Here is a 21,962-nt window from a genome sequence, read left to right on the forward strand (position 1 = left end):
TTATTCTCTTTTGTTAGCAAAGCATTCAACTAAAAATGCATTATTCCTAATATCTGCCACAGGTTTGACTCCTGTCATTTTGATACCGTTCCAAGGTCTTCAACTACATTGTGCCTTTGTTCCTACTTAAGGAATTGACCTTGAGAATGCAGGCTCTTAAGTGAGAATGTCTTTCTGAGTTTAAATGAGTATTGGACCTCATAAATCACAAAATTCTTATTGGCAGGTTGATCGATGTGAGTGTTACTAAGAATTCTGTGGATTGGATTACATAATTATTGTCAGATTGTCAACAGTGCGTAAAACTTAAAGTTTTTATGCGGCAGTACATAGGAGCAGATATCCCCCACAAAGGGCTAAACTAGGTCCTGGTTGTGCACAATCTTTATTAATTCTTTACTCCGAATACCTGACAGTACACATATGTGAAAGTCACTATAGAACTAAAGATGGTGACCACAGGAGAGAAAAGCAATTTTCAGGTAGCGGTTGGTCAGGTAAATTTACAGGCAACTAATCACCGAGTTGGGCTACTTCCTAATACATTCAAAGAAATGATTATGAGTTGCAAACACCCTTCTTGCTGTTACCAATCACTGATAATTGGAAAAACAAAATGAGAGAGAGAAAGACAGAGAATCTCATCATCAAAAACTCTGTCATGGAATCCGAGTATAGAACAAATGCAAATTTTATTTTATGTAAGTCTCTTTTTCTCATACCATGATTGTTTTCAAGTTTTGATGGCCAAAGCATTGTTATGTCTGATTTCGTACTTGCTGAAGATCAAATACAATGCATTGCCATAGTCAGTGGATAAACTTGGTTTATTCTAAAGAATTTTAGCTGACAGGAGAGAGGAATAGTGCAGAAATCTGTGACAAAGAACAAATTCAAAAGGGCACACAAAATTCATCATTTATTGGCATTGAGAAAAAAAGCCGTATATTGCATTGTCTGAGACACACTATTCTATGCAACTACCAATAATCTCAAAATGATCAGTCAAGAAAGTGCTTTGTTTTTCAACACTCCAGTGATTTTGATTGATCCTTACACCTGTCTTATCCTGTCTTTTTTAACTGTACAGATGTTTGTATGTATTCATGACCGTGAATAAGGGTTTGCATGTTTGCTATTTTCATGTGATTTGTAATTTTAATATGTAAAATTTTATGACATTCATTCTATTTATGCGTCAGACTTATACATTAATGTTTCCCTGTAGATTATATATAAAAACGTTAGTGATCTGTGATAATTACTGGTAATTATTTTGGCAAGGCCAGAAATAATATGCTTATCCATGGACCTGCTCTGTCAATCTCTCAACACAATCTGCTAATACTATGATATGTAGCTCAACGGGAGAGAAGAGTTGGCTGAATTTACATGATGTTGATGTCTCCTGATGCATTCTGAAGATGCTGTTTGAGTATTGTCACCAGCAAATTCTCCATAATATTTCAAATGATTTTGTCAGCACCTTGGCAAAGTGTTTAAGATTGGCATAATCGTCACCTCTCATGTCAAACCGTGTAAACTTGCGGGGAAATGGAAAAAGTCAACATGCTGAGATTAAATCATGAGAGAAAAAGGTCAATAATGTGAGGCATCAACTTTGCAAATACATTGATGTTTGGCAATGATTTGTAAGCAGTCTGTTTCCATGCAACTTCAAAATACTTAGGAGTTACTAAACTCTAATCCCCACCCTCCTCCGAACTACCACTTCAATCAAAAAGGTAATTTCTGAATGATGATTTGCTCACTCAGCTATGAACATATCTAAAAATTATCAAGTGCAGTTAACGTTGAATCTGTTGATTATTTTGGATAGAACCGGATAAATTTCAGACCAGGGAGGGAGGTAATGGAGTGAGGTAATAGTTTGGGTGGTGCCTCAAATGGTGATATAAATGTCCATCTGGAACACAAATCCAGAAAGCAGAATAAACAAAATAGACTGAAAGGTCTTTGCTTACACCAAAGATATTGTGTGGTATTCTTATTTTCTCATTACTGGCCTGAGCAAATAGGACCAATAATGAATGTAACACCCATATAGAATGGTGAAATTACCATTAAGTATTAAAATTTGTGCTGTATTTAACATTCAGTGCTCTGTTGGTGCCTTGCTTTGTTGATTAGGGATTTCTTTCCAGCTGTTTGCAATGGTACAGCAATCTTGAAAAGTTTGTGGGTTTGTTGTTACTTTGTTGGATCCCAAATACATATGGTCACTACCCTTATTGACTGCAATCCAAAAAGAGCATCACATTGATGCTAGAGTATCTGACAAGTTGATTGTCCACTGCCAAGAAAATTAATGGCCTTAGACAAATCCTTAGCCATATAAATTAATAATGAGCTTCTTACCTACGTGGATTTAAAAATTCACATCCTTGTGTTTAAATCATTTCCACACCCTCGCCCCACCCTATTTGTGTAACCTCCTCCAGCTCTACAATCCTCTGAGATCCCAGAACTCCTCCAATATGCCTTTTGCGCATCGTTGATTTTCATCGCTCCACCATTAGCGTCTGTAACTTCAGCTGCCTCGGCCCTAAGCTCTGGAATTCCCTCCCTAACCCTCCCCGCCTCTCCACTTCTCTCTCCTTTAAAATGCTCCTTAAAACCTACCTCTTTGAGCAAGCTTTTGGTCACCTGTCCAAATATCCCCTTATGTGACTCGGTGTCAAATTTTGTCTGATAACGTTCCTGTGAATCACCTTAGGATGTTTTACTATGTTAAAGGCGATATATAAATGCAAGATGTTGTTGTAGATAGGTAAAGGTCTTCATTTTCATTTTTTTAAGTGTGCAGGCATTTGAACAATGACAGACTTACCCAACAAATGGCAGATTTAAATAGACCCCCGAAGAAAATGAATGAATTCGGATAAAATGTGAAAAAACATATCGGTTGAAGAAGTCCAAGCTGATCAAATTTATTGATTAATATTAATATTTTCATAGATTTGCATTTCAGCTAAAAGAAATCACTTACAGAGAACACACAACAGGTGATCAATTGAAGTACAAATATTAGGATTCTACTTGAGAATTACATAGTGTGCTTTTAAACTTCTGTTCATCAGCTTTCATGTGCAATTTAACAAGAATACTGTAGCTTCTACATTTTGGGATATTGAAAGTGCCCATTGTTTTTCCTTAAATGTAACCACCTACTGCTGATACAGTAATGGCTAACGGTTCAGCTATGTGATGACAGAGAGCAGAAATTGTCTCTGCTGCGTCATAATGTCATAATTCATGAAATATATTCTGATTTGGCGCTGCAATTGTGTTTAGCCAGGACTCAATTTAATCTAAAAAGTGCTCGCGAGAAAATCCGTGTTTCCAGGGTCCTTATTGGCAGAGTAATAATGTTATTGTTTCTGCACATATATTCAAAATAAATCATAAGTAAACAAATTTCTGCTTAGCTGTCTTGTTTTCCCCATTAATTTAAGAACTATAAAAAATCTTGCTGCCCATGAAATAAAGACTGGCAAAATGTGAGATTTGCTTCATTTTTTTCTGCTCATATTCATTGAGGCCAATTTTCATGTACTGGTGTAAGACAGTTCTAAATGGTTAAGTAATGGTACTAATCTCACTAGAATAGTAATGTGCAAATCGTAAATTTTATGGATCATTCCCTTTGCATGATTATTTACAGATATAGGTGCAAATTTGAGAGGTGTAGGGAGCACACTACAATGAAAATATAAATCAGGCGAGATGGAAAACGGGCTGCTGATTTGCTATCACCCATTTAATCTGTCCTTATTGAGGGAAGAGGAAAATTGAGTGTAAATTAAATTTAAAGGGGTGAGAAGAAATTAAAAGGAAGTGTCACAATAAAGCAAAAAAAATTCTGATAGCTTTCGTAAAGGCATCTCAACCCATTAGCAGCCTTTGCCAAAGCAAAAGTAACAGGGGAAATAAGAAGTGACAGGCAAAATGAAGGAAAGAGATACTCAAGGTGCAGATAAGAGTTTGCAGGAAAATGACATTGTAATCCCCACCCGACTCCCAGTTTTATGGCTGTGGAAGAGGAGGTGGTGGTGCATAAGATGGTTATGAGAGGGATTTCCTTTTGTGTTCCTCCATGGCATCATTCCCATAAGTCGGCATTGCAGCATGCCTAGAAAGAGGTAGGGGCATGCTTGATGTTGCAGCTGGTGACACAATCTCTGGCTGTGCCAGCCCTATGCTACATGTCAGCAGCAGATGTCCTTACAGTAGAAAGTCTAATTATATAATTAATATGGATCAAAAATACAATGGCAACGAACCAACCAATAATGAGCAGGTGGGCATACTGTAAATTAAGCAGATCGAGTCTTTCAATTGAACTGCCCATCTTCATTTGTAATCATGGCCCATGATATTTGGGCAATGACACCTTAAAAACTTATGTTTCACCACTACATTATTTTAACAAATAAATTGAAAGACTGTAATGGAATCAGAAACTGGGCAGGGTGTAAAATGGGTGGCCGATCAGCTACCTTCCGTTTTCCGCCCGGCAGTAAAAGAGAGAATTAATTCCAGTAAGTGAGGTGCTTTTTGATTGTCCAGACAACATCGAGTTCCATTGAAACGACAGCACAGAAACAGGCCATTCGGCCCAATAGGTCTATGCCAGTGTTCATGCTCCACACGACCCTCCTCCCTCCTTACTTCATCTAATCCTTCTATTCCTTTCTCCCTCATGTGCTTATCTAGCTTCTCCTTAAATGCATCTATGCTATTTGCCTCAGCTACTCCTTGTGGTAGCATGTTCCACATTCTTACCACTCTTTGGGTAAAGAAGTTTTACCCAATAAACCAATGAATTGCTTATTGTTTATTCTCTGGGTGAAACCACTACCATTTAACATATTAACCACCTTTCATCTAGTTACCTTTTTTAAAAAAAACTTGTGAGAATACACTTCGCTCAATAAAACATTAAAGGTAACTCTTATTTTCAAATGCTTTCTGTGGAAAATTGGCCAATAAGTCCTGAAAACATGACACCCACTAATTAATTCAATGACACATAACTGAATAGGGAATAGAGTGCGCAGAAGTCATCTTTCTACTAATTGCATCAGATGGCTGCAAATAATGTTATAGAAAATGCCAGGATGCTGCGAGCTGAAACAACATAATGCCATGCTTATGTATGAATTTTATATATATTAATATATGTATATCTTGGATAAAATCAGTCTTATACATAAGAACTGTCAGTTTTTCTGACTAGTTGGATTTTTTATCTGAAAACCTCCTTGTAATTGCAACTGCTGTAATCAGAATCTTATATTTTCACTTATTAATTGAGTCAAAACTTGGCACATAGTAAATATGCTTTTCATCAGATGCTTCTAAGTACATTGACCTATAAAACACAGTGCACTAAAAGCAACATTCTAAAATAAGCAAACTTTATTAGGTAGTTGACAGTTTCACAACACATTTGTTAAATCAGATAGCCGCAACCAAATGTGTTGGAGTAAGTACAGCAGCTTATTATCGCCTTTTTATGAGTAGGCTGTTGACGTATTCCGAAGATTTTCTTGTGCGCCTCTGGGGTTGTTAACTAAGTGATAAATGGAATCTGAATAATTTGGCCCACGTGCTGACTAATGTGCAGGAGCGGCTTTTTGATATGTACCTTCTGGGATATTTATATCCAGAGTAGCGTATGTTTTCCGTTTTCACAGAGGTGTTATAAAAAGAAACACAATGTGAATAAAAACTTATTGTTTCTGTGTTCAAGTAAATAATTCTAATACTGATTTAAAAAAAAATCTTGATGAAGTAATTGTCATTCACCAACCACTTGAAAACAAAGGAAAGCACAATGTTCATTTTATATTGAAAGTTATATAAAAGCTTCTTCAGTCAGCTTTCTTTCCAGGAGACCTGCCATTTTGGGTTTTCACTCATGCCCAAGAGTATCTTGTATTCTCCTCACCCAAGTTGCTATTCTCCAGTTATGAATCTAGTTAGCAGATTATTCTAATGTGGGGACATCGCAGCCCAGCACTATCCTGTCCTCCCTGATTTTCAGCAGGAGCACTGAATGGCAGTCCAGAGTTGGAACCCTGACTCCCAAGCCCAGATGTGGAGATGCCGGTGATGGACTGGGGTGGACAAATGTAAGGAGTCTTACAACACCAGGTTATAGTCCAACAGTTTTATTTGGAATCGCAAGCTTTCGGAGCTTTCCTCCTTCGTCAGGTGAGGAAGGAGGACTGACGAAGGAGGAAAGCTCCGAAAGCTTGTGATTCCAAATAAAGCTGTTGGACTATAACCTTGTGTTGTAAGACTCCTTATCCTAGCCCAGAGACATTGGGCCTGCTATTCGAATGGAGGGGGGTGATTGGGGGCGTGGGTAACCCGCCCAATAAAAAATGTCCGTTTCGCATGCGATCGCGGTTCAACTGGTGCCACTTAATGTGGCTTCCGGGTTTGCCGTCGGAAAGCTGCACAGCGGGCGGACTGCGCACCCGCATCACAGGCTGTTAGCTGGAGGAGCTCTATTTAAAGGGCCATTGCTCCAAAAGCTTTGCTGCAGCAAACACAAAAAACGCACAATGGAGCAGCACAGGGGCAAGGCTGCCCCAAGATTTAATGATGCCTCATTCCAAGTGCTACTGGATGGGGTGAGGAGGAGGGATGTGTTTTACCCGGCGGACGGGAGGAAGTGGCCTGCCTCTGCCAACAAGAAGGCCTGGCTCGAGTTGACAGAGGAGGTCATCAGCAGCCGCAACATCTCCAGCACCTGGATCCAGCACAGGAAGCGCTTCAATGACCTAACTAGGTCAGTCAAAGTGAGTACACTTACTGATTCTCCTGCATTCAGTGTTGCACATCCCCACCGTCTCCCACACCCCCAACTCATTCTGCACTGCAAAGACTACTCTATCAGATCAATCCTCACACCCACTTAATGCTCATCCTCAGCTTACCTGCACTTCCTCAGCAATTCCTCACCTCCCCATCTGGTTCACTAATGTCCTTGAGGGAAGGAAACCTGTCGTCCTCACCCGGTCTGGCCTATATGTGACTCCAGACCCACAGCAATGTGGTTGATTCTTAATTGCCCTCTGAAATGGCCAAGCAAGCCACTCAGTTGTACAATCTCGCTACAAAAAGTCATAATAAGAGTAAAACCAGAAGGACCACCCAGCATCGGACCACTAGGCACCGGACACGATAAAGGCAAACCAAGCCCAGTCGACCCTGCAAAGTCCTCCTCACTAACATCTGGGGCCCACCCATCACCATCCCTGGCTATGTCCTGTCTCACCGGCAGGACAGACCGACCAGATATGGCGGTACAGTGATATACAGTCAAGAGGGAGTGGCCCTGGGAGTCCTCAACATTGACTCTGGACCCCATGAAATCTCATGGCATCAGGTCAAACATGGGCAAGGAAACCTCCTGCTGATTACCACCTACCACCGCCCTCCCTCAGCTGATGAATCAGTCCTCCTCCATGTTGAACACCACTTGGAGGAAGCACTGAGGGGAGCAAGGGCACAGAATGAACTCTGGATGGGGGACTTTAATGTCCATCACCAAGAGTGTCTCGGTAGCACCACTACTGCCAGACTGGGCCTGCGGCAGGTGGTGAGTGAATCAACACGAGGGAGAAACTTACTTGACATCGTCCCCACCAATCTATCTGTCGCAAATGCACCTTTCCATGATAGTATTGATAGGAGTGACCACCACACAGTCCTCGGGGGGACGAAGTCCCGTCTTCGCACTGAGGACACTGTCCAACATGTGTGGCACTACTATCGTGCTAAATGGGATAGATTCAGAACCGATCTGGCAGCTCAAAACTGGGCATCCATGAGGCGCTGTGGGCCATCAGCAGCAGCAGAATTGTATTCCAGCACAATCTGTAACCTCATGGCCTGGCATATTCCTCACTCTACCATTACCAACAAGCCAGGGGATCAAACCTGGTTCAATGAGGAGTGTAGAAGAGTGTGCCAGAAGCAGCACCAGGTGTACCTAAAAATGAGGTGCCAACCTGGTGAAGCTACAACTCAGGACTACATGAATGCTAAACAGCTGAAGCAACATGCTATAGACAGAGCTAAGCGATTCCACAACCAACGGATCAGATCAAAGCTCTGCAGTCCTGCCATATCCAGTCGTGAATGGTGGTGGACAATTAAACAACTAACGGGAGGAGGAGGCTCTGTAAACATCCCCATCCTCAATGATGGTGGAGAACAGCACGTGAGTAGAAAAGACAAGGCTGAAGCGTTTGCAACCATCTTCAGCCAGAAGTGCCGAGTGGAAGATCCATCTCGGCCTCCTCCCGATATCCCCACCATCACAAAAGCCAGTCTTCGGCCAATTCGATTCACTCCACATGATATTAAGAAACAGCTGAGTGCACTGAATACAGCAAAGGCTATGGGCCCCGACAACATCCCAGCTGTATTGCTGGAGACTTGTGCTCCAGAACTAGCTGCGCCTCTAGCCAAGCTGTTCCAGTACAGCTACAACACTGGCATCTACCCGACAGTGTGGAAAATTGCTCAGGTATGTCCTGTCGACAAAAAGCAGGACAAATCCAATCCGGGCAATTACCGCCCCATCAGTCTACTCTCAATCATCAGCAAAGTGATGGAAGGTGTTGTCGACAGTGCTATCAAGCGGCACTTACTCACCAATAACCTGCTCACTGATACTCAGTTTGGCTTCCGCCAGGACCACTCGGCTCCAGACCTCATTACAGCTTTGGTCCAAACATGGACAAAAGAGCTGAATTCCAGAGGTGAGGTGAGAGTGACTGCCCTTGACATCAAGGCAGCATTTGACAGAGTGTGGCACCAAGGAGTCCTAGTAAAATTGAAGTCAATGGGAATCAGGGGGAAAACTCTCCAGTGGCTGGAGTCATACCTAGCACAAAGGAAGGTGGTAGTGGTTGTTGGAGACCAATCATCTCAGCCCCAGGACATTACTGCAGGAGTTCCTCAGGGCAGTGTCCTAGGCCCAACCATCTTCAGCTGCTTCATCAATGACCTTCCCTTCATCATAAGGTCAGAAATGGGGATGTTCGCTGATTATTGCACAGTGTTCAGTTCCATTCACAACCCCTCAGATAATGAAGCAGTCGGAGCCCACATGCAGCAAGACCTGGACAACATCCAGGCTTGGACTGATAAGTGGCAAGTAACATTCGTGCCAGACAAGTGCCAGGCAATGACCATCTCCAACAAGAGAGAGTCTAACCACCTCCCCAATGGCATTACCATCGCCGAATCCCCCACCGTCAACATCCTGGGGGTCACCATTAACCAGAAACTTAACTGGACCAGCCATATAAATACTGTGGCTACAAGAGCAGGTCAGAGGCTGGGTATTCTGCAGCGAGTGACTCACATCCTGACTCTCCAAAGCCTTTCCACCATCTCGAAGGCACAAGTCAGGAGTGTGATGGAATACTCTCCACTTGCTTGGATGAGTGCAGCTCCAACAACACTCAAGAAGCTCAACGCCATCCAGGACAAAGCAGCCCACTTGATTGGCACCCCATCCACCACCCTAAACATTCACTCCCTTCACCAGTGGCGCACGGTGGCTGCAGTGTGAACCATCCACAGGATGCACTGCAGCAACTCGCCAAGGCTTCTTCGACAGCACCTCCCAAACCTGCGACCTCTACCACCTAGAAGGACAAGAGCAGCAGGCACATGGGAACAACACCACCTGCACGTTCCCCTCCAAGTCACACACCATCCCGATTTGGAAATATATCGCTGTTCCTTCATCGTCGCTGGGTCAAAATCTTGGAACTCCCTTCCTAACAGCACTGTGGGAGAACCTTCACCACATGGACTGCAGCGGTTCAAGAAGGTGGCTCACCACCACCTTCTCAAGGGCAATTAGGGATGTGCAATAAATGTGGGCGTCTCCAGCGATGCCCACATCCCCTGATCGAATAAAAAAAAAAGTCACCCCACCACTCACCCCAATCCTCATCCAATGTGATGTCTCTGTCTCATACTCACCCTCTGATGCACCTCTTTTACGGTCAGTCTCACCCAAAGCAATGCATTCATCGGTTGGCCACTTCACCATCACTCACTCACACTTCTGTCCTTTGTCCCCTTCTAGGAGAAGAGAGCACAAAATGCACGCGAGAGGGCGAGGACTGGAGGGGGGCCTCCACAGGCACTGGTCCTCACAGACGCGGAGCAGGAGGTGCTGGACGTCAGCCGTACCCTCGAGTGGCTGTCTGTCGGGGACGGCGAGTCTGGCACACCACAAACATCTGGTGACACAACTTTAACATTCATCACACACAAAGAATTGATGTTAACATGCCTTGCCATCTTTAACAGCTCAGTATGCTCATCGCAACATGACACAGCTGTGATATTGCCTTCATACAGGGCCTTCACCGACCGCAGTGATGGCAGAGGGCGATTCCTCAGAGGACCTGTCGGCCTCTGAGGGTGTACCATCACATCTTAGCGAGCCATCCACCAGCACAGATACTCACACCTCGGTGGGTCCTAATCCCCAGTTCGTTGGGTTGGCACCTGGTGAGCAGGGCCAGCTGTGGAGAGTCCGCGTCGGTGGGCGCACTCCTCTCCAGGCTCTGCTCAGCTGGATGCAGATGCTGAACCCAGGGGGCCATCCTTTAAAAGGAGAATGATCGAGGGACAGCAGCGCATTTGCGAGATACTGAAACAGGTGCCACGCGCATCCTCCATAATAACGCAGAGGATGGAGGAGTCCAACTCCTGCATGAGTGGAATGGTGGCACAGGTGCCGGAGGGAATCTCTGAGATACTGTCACAGGGACGTGAGCAACTCTCTGAGAAAGTGTCACAGGTATGTGCGGGAATGTCTGCAATGGAGAGAAGGCTAGCCTCCATTGAGCTCAAGCACGGCTCACAAATGAGTCTATTCAGGCCCTGACAACGGTCGTTCGGACTCACGGTGAACAACATTCTGCCGCCTTAAACAGGCAGACAGAAACTTTACAACTGGGCTTCCAAGGCATCATACATGTCCTCCAAACTGTTCTCCAGCAGGGCGGTAGGAGTGATGTGGGACTAGTCCAGGAGAGGGATGATGGCGAAAGGGGACTCGGAAGTGGGGACGCCACTCAAAGCACTCCCATGTCTCACCCGTTGCCCCCCTTTCAACCAGTACCCACAATGCTGCCTCCTCTCCAGGTGGCCGAGTCTGCCCCTGCACAGGTGCAGGTGGAGCAGTCTTTGGAGGGGCCCTCACGGGCTCCAAAACCCAGAGGGCGTAGGCCCAGTGCATCTAAGCAGTCAGGGCATGAACATGAGCAACCTGCCACTACCTCTGCTGCAGCCACAGGGGATGCACCATGTAGAAGTAGTCGGAAGAGAAAGACAAAGGTTTTGTGAGCACGAAGGGTATGCACAAGTGTGTTTGACAGACTGTCATGTTTTTCATTATATTTAGTTTTTGTTAAAGTGACATTAAATTTTATGATTGTGACCACTGCTGCCTCGTCTTGCCCATTCTTGACTGGCTTTTGTGATGGCCCTTTCATGAGGTTCACCATGAACGGCGACACTTGATGCCACCCAGCGGGTCACTTTACAGTGGGTGCATGTATAGTTGCAGAACTAATTTGTGCAGGAAGGAGTGAGCGGCCTGGTTTTGGCGCTGCTCTTTCCAGGTGGTGTGACAACTGGACACTTTCTGATGTTAGGAGAACCATTCACATATCAGTGACTCCCTGGCCTCATGAGCAGCCAGGTGAGCCACTGCTCTGCCCATGGGTTCCTCCTCCTACTCCTCATTCTTCCCCCTCCTTCTCCATGTGGGTGGCAGATGTGGATGGGGCCTCCTCAAGCGGCACCCCTCTCTGTTGTGCCATGTTGTGCAGAACGATCAAAGCACTTAAATCACATCTTGAGTAGCCCTATAGATTGCTCAATTGTAGACCAGGTGGCGATGTGGCTGTTGCTATATCGACGCTGTTGCTCGGTGGTGGGGTTCCTCATAGGGGTCATGAGCCATGTGTGCAGGGGGTATCCCTTGTCCCCGAGAAGCCAGCCCTTAATGGTGTTCGGTGCATGGAAGAGGGGCGGGATGTTGGATTCCATCAGGATGAAGGAATCGTGGCAGCTGCCAGGGAATCTGGTGCACACGTGAAGGAATCTTTTGTGGTGGTCACAAACGAGCTGAGTGTTGATGGAGTGATAGCCCTTCCTGTTGATGAACAGCCCTGGATCGTGTGGAGGTGCTTGTATTGCTATATGGGTGCAATCGATTACACCCTTCATCTGTGGGAAGCCAGCCACAGAGTGGAATCCCACTGCCCTCTCCATCTGGCTGAGGTCATCCATGGGGAAGTTGACATACCTTGAGGCTCTGCGAAACAAGCCGCCAGTGACCTGCCTTATGCACTTGTGTGCAGATGATTGAGAGACCCCGGCAATGTCCCTGGTGGCACCCTGGAATGATCCGGAGGCGAAGAAGTTGAGGGCAGTGGTGACTTTGACAGTGATGGGTCATGAGATGCCACTCGGGCCAGCCGGGAGCAGCTCGGCATGAAGGAGGCTGCAGATGTCTGACTACCTGGCAACTCACTCTGAGCCTCCGTATGCACTGCTCCTCAGAGAGGTCCAGGAAGCTGAGTCTTGGTCTGTAGACCCTGGGGCGAGGGTAGTACCTCCTGCGACGTTGCTCTCTCTGTTTTTGCCCTCTGTGCTCTTGTGCAGGTGTCTATGGCGTAGCACTGTATTGTGGAGCTGCAAGTGGCAGAAGTGCACACTGTGCCTGGCGAGGATGGTGATGTTACTCGTCCTCGGATGTAGTGGTGAATTTGAGGGAGTCCGAAAAGTGGTTAAATATGTGTGAACAGAAGAATTGTGAGTGATAAGTAAGAATTTTCAGTGAAAACACAAAGATCTCGCAGCCAAAAGTTTGTGTGAAAGATCTGAGTGCCCTGCAGCAAGAACTCACCTTTCCTCCCCATCTGTCAAACAAGCATTTGAATGTGCAACTGGCTGCTGGCTGAAACACATCTGGCAGAACATGGAGTGTTTCCCACAGCACGGGAAACACGCTGAGGATGTTTCAAAATTCCCCTGCCTTAATGTGGAGAAAATTAAGTACTTTAAATATTTTAAGTATTTAAATAAGTGTCTCAACTATCATCCTGCCGGCTTTAATTGCCAGTGGGACTTCCACATTCGGGAGGTGTGCGCGCATACAGATGCTTCATTGGGGAACCCAGAAGCCTGTGCGTTGGAGCCGGGCTCTGAAACCGCTCGGGATTTCCGCGATTTTCGGAGCCCCCAACGGACCCGCAATTTACTTTTAAAATTGACCCCATTGAGACCAATTGTATTGCCCTGCCACATCTTAGTTTTGATGAGTTAATTCAGCAGATACCAGAGATTGAATCTGAGATTTTCCTTGGCCCATACACCTTAATACTATGCCAGATGGTGCATTCCAATCTAATCCCATTTCCCTGCCCTTTCCTCATATCATTTCATTTTCTTTTTCAAATGTTGCTCCAGTTTCCTTTTAATAGCAAATGTTATGAATTGTTCTCCTGTGCCCTCTGAGAGTCCTTATTAATAATTCAGGTATGGCGATCAGTGGGCCCCACAGGATTTTCTGTCCATAATGGATGAAAAATCCTATGGCCCACTGACCTAATGCCCAAATTTCTAATATGCACTTCCAGTGCTCAAGGCTCTGTTACAATTCATTCTTTAGTCTTCGCCTCAATGACCACTTATGGTAAAGCGTCTCATGTTCTAATAAGCTTTATGTGTTAAAAAAAATGTAATTTCCAACTTTATTCTTCTAGTGATAATCCTGAGTTTATGCCCAATTTTACCAGTAAGACCAAGATCTGTTAGTGTCAGCATCTGGTATGCTCTAAGTGCTCAAAAAGACAAAAATTTTGGATACGTCCTTCGGACATGTAAGCTAGTGATAAGAAAACTTGCTTGACTGCAATAAAAGCAAAATATTGCGGATGCTGGAAGTCTGAAATAAAAATGCTGGAAATACTCCGCAGGCCAGGCAGATCTGTGGAAAGAGAAACAGACTTAACGTTTCAGGTTGATGACCGGTATCTCTGCAATAATGTGGTGATGTTTAAAGTTAAGCAATCAGCAATATGTGGTTGAACTAAATCTAAAACAAGCTGATGAAGTCCCAAAGGCAAATAGCAGAAGAAATGTTTTACTGGGACTATTTGAGTTGTCTATTGCAATTGTAGTGAACCAAACCCATACAAAGATTTGTCTTGTTATAGAACAGGAATGACTAGCAGAAAGAAAATGGGCTGAATATTAACTATAGGTGGAAAGAGCCTATGGAAGATGAACTGTTAAATTGATACCTGTATGTTATGACCATGGGTAATGATAGTGATGATATTGATAGTCCACTAACTCAGCAAAACATTGATTGAAGAATTACCCTTATTGAGACAGAATCATCAATAATTTTTGATTTATTAAAAATCTGTGTTAATTCACCTACATCTCAATAATCATCTTAGAGAGTCAATTAATATGTTAGTACATCCTGAAAACAGCCAGAATTGAAATCTTGAAGGATTATTTTAGCTTTCTGTACAGTTAGATAGTTTTAATGTGAGAGTCTTTTTAAAAGATGATACAAATGCATTCCAGTGTACCAGAAGGAGGAAGTCAAGCACCTTATTAATCAAATGTTAACAGATAACGTAATTTGGTTTTATACCAGCCCATGGGCATCCTTAATTGTTCTGCTAAAGAGTTAAGGTGTCAGTGTGAGCTTTTATATTGAATGCAAATAACTAAGCCAAATGACAGATGACGGCTCATTACTAAAACATTATGACACATTAAGTGCCTTCAGAGATCACTGCTTTTTTCAACATTTGACTTTGTTGCTGGTTATTGGCAGGAAGAAGTTGAATAAAACTGATTGCAAAAACAAGTTCCTGGGATTTCCTGTCAAGTTAAAGTCATGCCTTTTAGTTTGCCAAGTTCGCTGTCAAGTCTTCAAAGATTAATTGAGGATTGTACCGGTCCACTTGGTTTATGTGTTTTGACTATTATTATGTATTCAAGTTCCATTCATTATTGACTTGTAAGACATGGGAAAGTACTAGAGGAGGTGTAATTGGTTGGACTAAAACTTAAGTCAGATGATATAGTTAAGTTACATAAGTTTTGTGAGGCTCTGCTGCTGGTGTAGAATCTCACTGAACAGGAACATAGGTCACAGAATTGGCCCTATCGTGTTAAGTGACCCATCTGTTCGCTGTGCTCCCATCTTGCGCTGGTAGCCTCGGCTTGCAAAATTCACGCTTTAGCCATTTTCTAAGGCAGTTGTAGTATCCCAGAGACTACTACCCTATCCAAGATGTGCTGTTGAGGTTCAGATTAAGGTCATGCCCTTATTTCTGATGTTCCATGGGTATTTTTGCTCAGTTAAATTCACAATTCCAACGACTCCATTGAAACAAATCTATCTTATCGACTCTCTGCAGATCAAGATGCATTTTCGGAAGTCTTATTACACCAGAAACCAAGTTCTTACATTTACCTCATTCAATAAGACAGCTTTTTGCTTTTCTACTGATTGTTTCAGCTATGGATCTAATAACTATTTTATTGCAAGATAATGGCATCCAGGAGAGATTAATTACTTTCATCACCAGCAGCTTAAATGTTGATGAAAAGAATTATTGGACAACAGGAAAAAAAAACCTTGGCTTAGAAAATTGATCATGCTACCCTTGTTTTACAGACGTAAAACGGGCGCCTAAGGGTCCAATATAGCGGACAGTGTGCATTCATTCCATGCTAGAAGTGCACCTCCCACCATATTGAATCGGGCTACTCGGTAGGTGTCCAGGGCAGGCGCAGGAAGCATTTAAAAGCCTCATCATAATATTTAAATAAGGGTCCTATGTTTGCTGTAGGACCCTTTTGTGAAATTGTTCTGCCCTAGCGCCTGACTTGTCACGTCATAAACTCACACAGAAAATCATGAAGTTAACAGGTAGCAAGCAGCCTGCAGAAGCACTATTTGAAGGGCTCATCCACTACATACAGGTTAGTTGCTGGTTTGGCCTTTTAGGCTGCTGGTTAACGTCTGGGCCTATTTTGGGGCTATTTTCTGCATTCAACAGCTGAATTCTGATTTCTGGGAACAACATTGTGTTGGTGCTGGACTGCTTTTGCCTGTTTTGCAAACAGTTATATTGCAGTCGAGGGAGGTCCAGTAGTTCTACATTGCACCTTTTCCATTGCTTATATATTCTTGGCAGGAAGAACGGGGAGAGACAATAAAAACTAAATGGCTCAATTCTAAAGGGGATGCAGGAATAGAGAGACCTGAGTGTACATATGCACAAATCTTTGAAGGTGGCAGGACAGGTTGAGAAAGTGGTTAAAAAAGCATACGGGATCCTGGGCTTTATAAGTAGAGGCATTGAGTACAAAAACAAGGAAGTTATGTTGAACTTTATGAAACACTGGTTTCGGCCACAACTGGAATATTCTGTCCGATTCTGGGCACCGCACTTTAGGAAGGATGTGAAAGCCTCAGAGAGGGTGCAGAAAAGATTTACTAGAATGGTTCCAGGGATGAGGGACTTCAGTTACTTGGATACACTGGAGAAGCTGGGGTTGTTCGCCTTAGAGCAGAGAAGGTTGAGAGGAGATTTGATAGACGTGTTCAAAATCAGAAGGGCTTAGATAAAGTAAATATCTAAAAGTAACTAAAGAAATGCTAGGGAACCAAAGGATTAGTGAGAAGGAGGAATTAAAAGGAAATTAGTATTAGTAAAAAAATAGTGCTGGAGAAATTAATGGGACTGAAAGCCGATAAATCCCCAGGACCTGATAATCTGCATCCCAGAGTACTAAAAGAGGTAGCCATGGAAATAGTGGATGCATTAGTTGTCATCTTCCAAAATTCGATAGATTACGGAACAGTTCCTGCAGATTGGAGGGTGACAAATGTAACCCCACTATTTAAAAAAGGAGGGAGAGAGAAAACAGGGAACTACAGACCAGTTAGCTTAACATCAGTAGTGGGGAAAATGCTAGAGTCTATTATAAAGGATGTGATAACAGGACACTTAGAAAATATCAAGGGGATTAGACAAAGTCATCATGGATTTATGAAAGGGAAATGATGTATGACAAACCTACTGGAGTTTTTTGAGGATGTAACTGGTAGAATAGATAAGGGAGAACCAGTGGGTGTGGTGTATTTGGATTTTCAGAAGGCCTTTGATAAAGTCCCACTTAAGAAGTTAGTGTGCAAAATTAAAGCACATGGGATTGGTGGTAATGTAGTGGCATGGATTGAAAATTGGTTAACAGACAGGAAACAGAGAGTAGGAATAAATGGGTCTTTTTCGGAGTGGCAGGCGGTGACTGGTTGGGTACTGCAGGGATCAGTGCTTGGGCCCCAGCTATTCACAATATATATATCAATGATTTGGATGAGAGAACCAAATGTAATATTTCCAAGTTTGCTGATGACACAAAACTAGGTGGGATCGTGAGTTGTGAGGAGGATGCAAAGAGGCTTCAAGGCGATTTAGACAAGTTGAGTGAGTGGGCAAATTTATAGCAGATGCAGTATTATGTGGATAAATGTGAAGTTATCTACTTCGGAAGGAAAAACAGAAAGGCAGTGTATTATTTTGTGAAATTGTTCTGCCCTAGCGCCTGACTTGTCACGTCATAAACTCACCCAGCAAATCATGAAGTTAACAGGTAGCAAGCAGCCTGCAGGAGCACTATTTGAAGGGCTCACCCATTACATACAGGTTAATTGCTGGTTTGGCCTCTTAGGCTGCTGGTTAACGTCTGGGCCTATTTTGGGCCTATTTTCTGCATTCAACAGCTGAATTCTGATTTCTGGGAACAACATTGTGTTGGTGCTGTTAGGAAGGCAAATGGTATGTTACCCTTCATTGCAAGAGGATTTGAGTACAGGAGCAAGGATGTCTTACTGCAGTTAAACAGGGCCTTGATGAGACCACACCTGGAATATTGTCTGCAGTTTTGCTCTCCTTACCTAAGAAAGGATATACTTGCCATAGAGGGAGTGCAGCGAAGATTCACCAGACTGATTCCTGGGATGGCAGGACTGTCATATGAGGAGAGATTGGGTCGTCTCGGCCTGTATTGACTCGAGTTTAGGAAAATGAGAGGGGATCTCATTGAAACGTATAAAATTCTGACAGGGCTAGACAGACTGGATGCAGGGAGGATGTTTCCCCTGGCTGGGGGGTCCAGAACGAGGGGTCACAGTCTCAGGATACGGGGTAGGACATTTAGGACTGAGATGAGGAGAAATTTCCTCACTCAGAGGGTAATGAACCTGTGGAATTCTCTACCACAGAAGGCTGTGGAGGTCAAGTCACTGAATATATTTAAGATGCAGCTAGATAGATTTCTAGACACAAAAGGCATCAAGGGGTATGGGGAGAGAGCGGGAATATGCAATTGAGATAGAGGATCAGCCATGATCATATTGAATGGCGGAGCAGGCTCGAAGGGCCGAATGGCCTACTCCTCTTCCTATTTTCTATGTTTCTATAAAGAGAAACTGTTCCCATTGGCGGAAGGGTCGAGAACCAGAGGGCACAGATTTAAGGTGATTGGCAAAAGAACCAAAGGCGACATGAGGAAAAAGTTTTTTTACGCAGTGAGTAGTTATGTTCTGGAATGTGCTGCTTGAAAGATGGTGGAAGCAGGTTCATTCATGGCTTTCAAAAAGGAATTGGATAAATACTTGAATGGAAAAAATTTGCAGGGCTACGGGGCAAGAGTGGGAAAATGGGACTAACTGGATTGCTCTTACAAAGAGCTGGCATGAGCTCTGTGCTGTAACCATTCTATGATTCTATGATTCTTTCTATAACAGGGTTCCCAAAATTGTACACAGAGTTCTAATTGTCCTAACTAAGATATTGTACAAGTTTAACATTACTGTCTTACTATTGTATTCTATGCCTCCAGTTACAAAACCAAAGAATCTGTTTGCCTTTTTATGGCCTTATCTACCTGCACTGCCAGCTTTATTGATCTGTGCATCTGCACATCAAAGTCCCTCTCATCCTCTACTCTTTTTACAATCTTACCATTTTCCTATCCTTACTTCCAAAATGTGTTGCTTCACATTTTTCTACTTAGATCTGCATCTGCCACCTATCTGTCCATCCGACTAGCCAATCTGTTTTCTCCTTATGTCTTTTACAATCATTATCACTCCCCCACTCCCCCCTCTCCAATTTGGTGTTATTGGCAAGTTTCAATATTATTCCCGTAATCCCTATGTCCAGATTATTTATGCGTACACTGTATCTAAAATGCCACTATCTCTTTTTTCTGTTTCAGGAGGTATTTTCGAGTCAGTGGAAAAAAGCCCATCTGGGGCAGAGGAACTAGCATTTAAGTTTGCTTTAAACACAATCAACAGAAATAGAACGCTGCTGCCAAACACAACGCTAACGTACGACATCCAAAGGATAAATATTTACGACAGTTTTGAAGCATCCAGAAAAGGTAAAGTATTACACCCAGTCTACGCGACATGTGATCCAAACGTATTCACTAGGTTTTCCCCAAAGCACCAGAGAAGTTAATGAAATTTTAGTCAGCAAATATTTTAAAAGAAAAGAAAACCCTCAGCCTATCTAACAGCAAAATGTGATTCTGAAAGAGTAGAGCTAACTATACAAAAAGACAACTTCATAATGTAGTGAAATATGTTTTTTTGTTTCCCCGAATAATTCCTGCTAGCACATCGGCTTTCTCTCCTCTCATTATTGACAGAATTATATATCTCCTCTTCAGCCTGTGATCAACTTTCTCTGGGGGTGGCAGCCATCTTTGGGCCTTCTCATAGTTCTTCAGCTAACGCAGTGCAGTCCATTTGCAATGCACTCGGGGTTCCCCACATACAGACCCGGTGGAAGCATCAAGTCTCAGACAACAGGGATTCTTTCTACGTCAACCTCTACCCAGACTTCTCATCCCTCAGTCAAGCCATCCTGGATCTGGTACATTTCTTCAAATGGAAAACTATCACCGTGGTGTACGATGACAGCACAGGTACGTGTGCACACAGAAATCATATAAACAAGGAAAAGCATGCATGTAGGACGTTGGGTCCCATTGACAAAAAATATTTATTTATCTTCAGTAATCTTCACAAAAGTATATGAAGACTGCGCTGTTTACAGTGACTGAATATGTCAAATTGCATTTTTATTACATGGAATTTAGAGGTTTTGGAGGTTCCAATGTTCAGGAAAAGAACAAAATATATTTGATTCATTGCTTAAAGTCTTTATTGCTATTTGGTGCCACAGCTACAACATTTTAAACACACTGGGGGTAATTTTGACTTTGGGTGGTAGTGTAAAACAGGCGATATCTATTCAGCCGCCCGTTATACATCTCTCCAGATTTTCATTTCCATGGAAGTCATGATGAACAGTCCGCCCACTATCCCAAAATGTCAATCGAGATCCTATGTACCCCCCTGACTCAGATGGGCACTCCAGCCACCTAGTGGTAGGTTGTGGGGAAGATAGGGACAGCCACACCATTGGCAGAAATGGGGCAGTAAGTCATTCCCTACTAATTTCTCCGGTGCTACTGCCCCACTTCTGGTTGGCCGAAAGCCTCAAAGTCACCCCCATCATTTCTAAATCTATGTATATGCAGTGAGATATTATTTATCCAAACACTTTGGATGAGTTAATAATTCTGATAACTGATTGTGTGTTACCTCCACTGTTGCACTGTATTAAACAATACTAATGCAGCAGGGAAATTGTTATACAACGTAATGAAATAATTGTACACAGAGGGCATATTGTTAGGTCCAGCAGGTTTGACTAGCTGGTCTGTTTGGATGAGTGATGTTTAGATAAAAGCTTTCCACTGTAAACAATTAAATGTCCTTGTGGTTTTGAAGGATGGTGATGTGTCATCCTTCACTGCAATATTATTCGAAACTGAAATCCTACTGCAAAACAGCTTACGTTTATCATATCATTATGTTTCACTATTAATTTTATCGTTATTGGAAGGCAAGCTGTGCACCATTAGATTTCACCTTACTCCTGTATGATGAAATTAGCTCACGATAAAGGTTTGGTTGGTATTGGATTTTTGTTCAATCCACATTTGAAAACCGGTTTCTTGGAAGTTTAAGAATATCCATTTAAGGACATCAAGTCCGAGTGAGAAAAGGCCATTTGGCTCATCGTGGCCACTCCATCCAATGTCCGTGTATGATTGTTCTATCAAGAACTTATGCAACTAATTGTGAATATGAGTGGGATTGAACTGTTTAGGTCAACAGTAGACAAAACCAAACACTTACCACCAAGCCAACCAGGTGACACCTTTTTCTTTACAAGCTGAACATCATACATATAATGGGAAGGTTTCTTCTGATTGCTGCTTCTAGTGAAATTGTAAATGCATCATTTTTAACACTTGCGATTTTGACAGAACTTAGTCAGAGATAATCTTCCCACTGTGTTTACAGTGTCACTAATGGCCAAAAGAAATCTTCCCCTTATCTATCAAAGAAACATAGATAAGAAGGTAGATAACATTTTGTTTTTCACAAGTTGGCATAATAGTTTTTATTATTTTGTGACGAAGGGTCAGAGATCAAGCGTAGTCAAAATTAAGACCATGGGGATTTTTTTTAACTTTATTTTTTTCCACGAAGTAAGGTATTTTTCTTCATCTGCCTGACCTGACACTTTATGTTTGAGAGTATGGACTACTCCCAGGCTGTTCTGCGGCCTGTTCCGAATGCATCCTATAAATAGCTTTTATGTGGTGTCAGAAGCTGCTTAGGCATAACCCTTCACTCTGTTTTTCATTTCCCTCCAGCCAGGCCTGCTTGCCATGTCTTAGAACCAGACTGAAAC

At 43.1% G+C, this 21,962-nt stretch overlaps 1 protein-coding gene across 2 annotated transcripts in view; it reads left to right on the forward strand.

The window, feature by feature from the left end:
* The window catches only part of LOC137321491 (glutamate receptor ionotropic, kainate 2), a 394,735-nt gene that overhangs the window by 133,440 nt on the left and 239,333 nt on the right, over positions 1-21,962 (forward strand). Inside the window, exons 2-3 of one of the 2 annotated variants that reach the window (XM_067983881.1) lie at positions 19,402-19,569; positions 19,840-20,118. In XM_067983881.1, the coding sequence (XP_067839982.1) occupies positions 19,402-19,569; positions 19,840-20,118 (447 nt within the window). The remainder of the gene's footprint in view (positions 1-19,401; positions 19,570-19,839; positions 20,119-21,962) is intronic. The other variant, XM_067983882.1, reaches the window with a different exon arrangement.

This window comes from Heptranchias perlo, chromosome 5 (genome assembly GCF_035084215.1).
Source record: "Heptranchias perlo isolate sHepPer1 chromosome 5, sHepPer1.hap1, whole genome shotgun sequence".
Classification (NCBI taxonomy): domain Eukaryota; kingdom Metazoa; phylum Chordata; class Chondrichthyes; order Hexanchiformes; family Hexanchidae; genus Heptranchias; species Heptranchias perlo.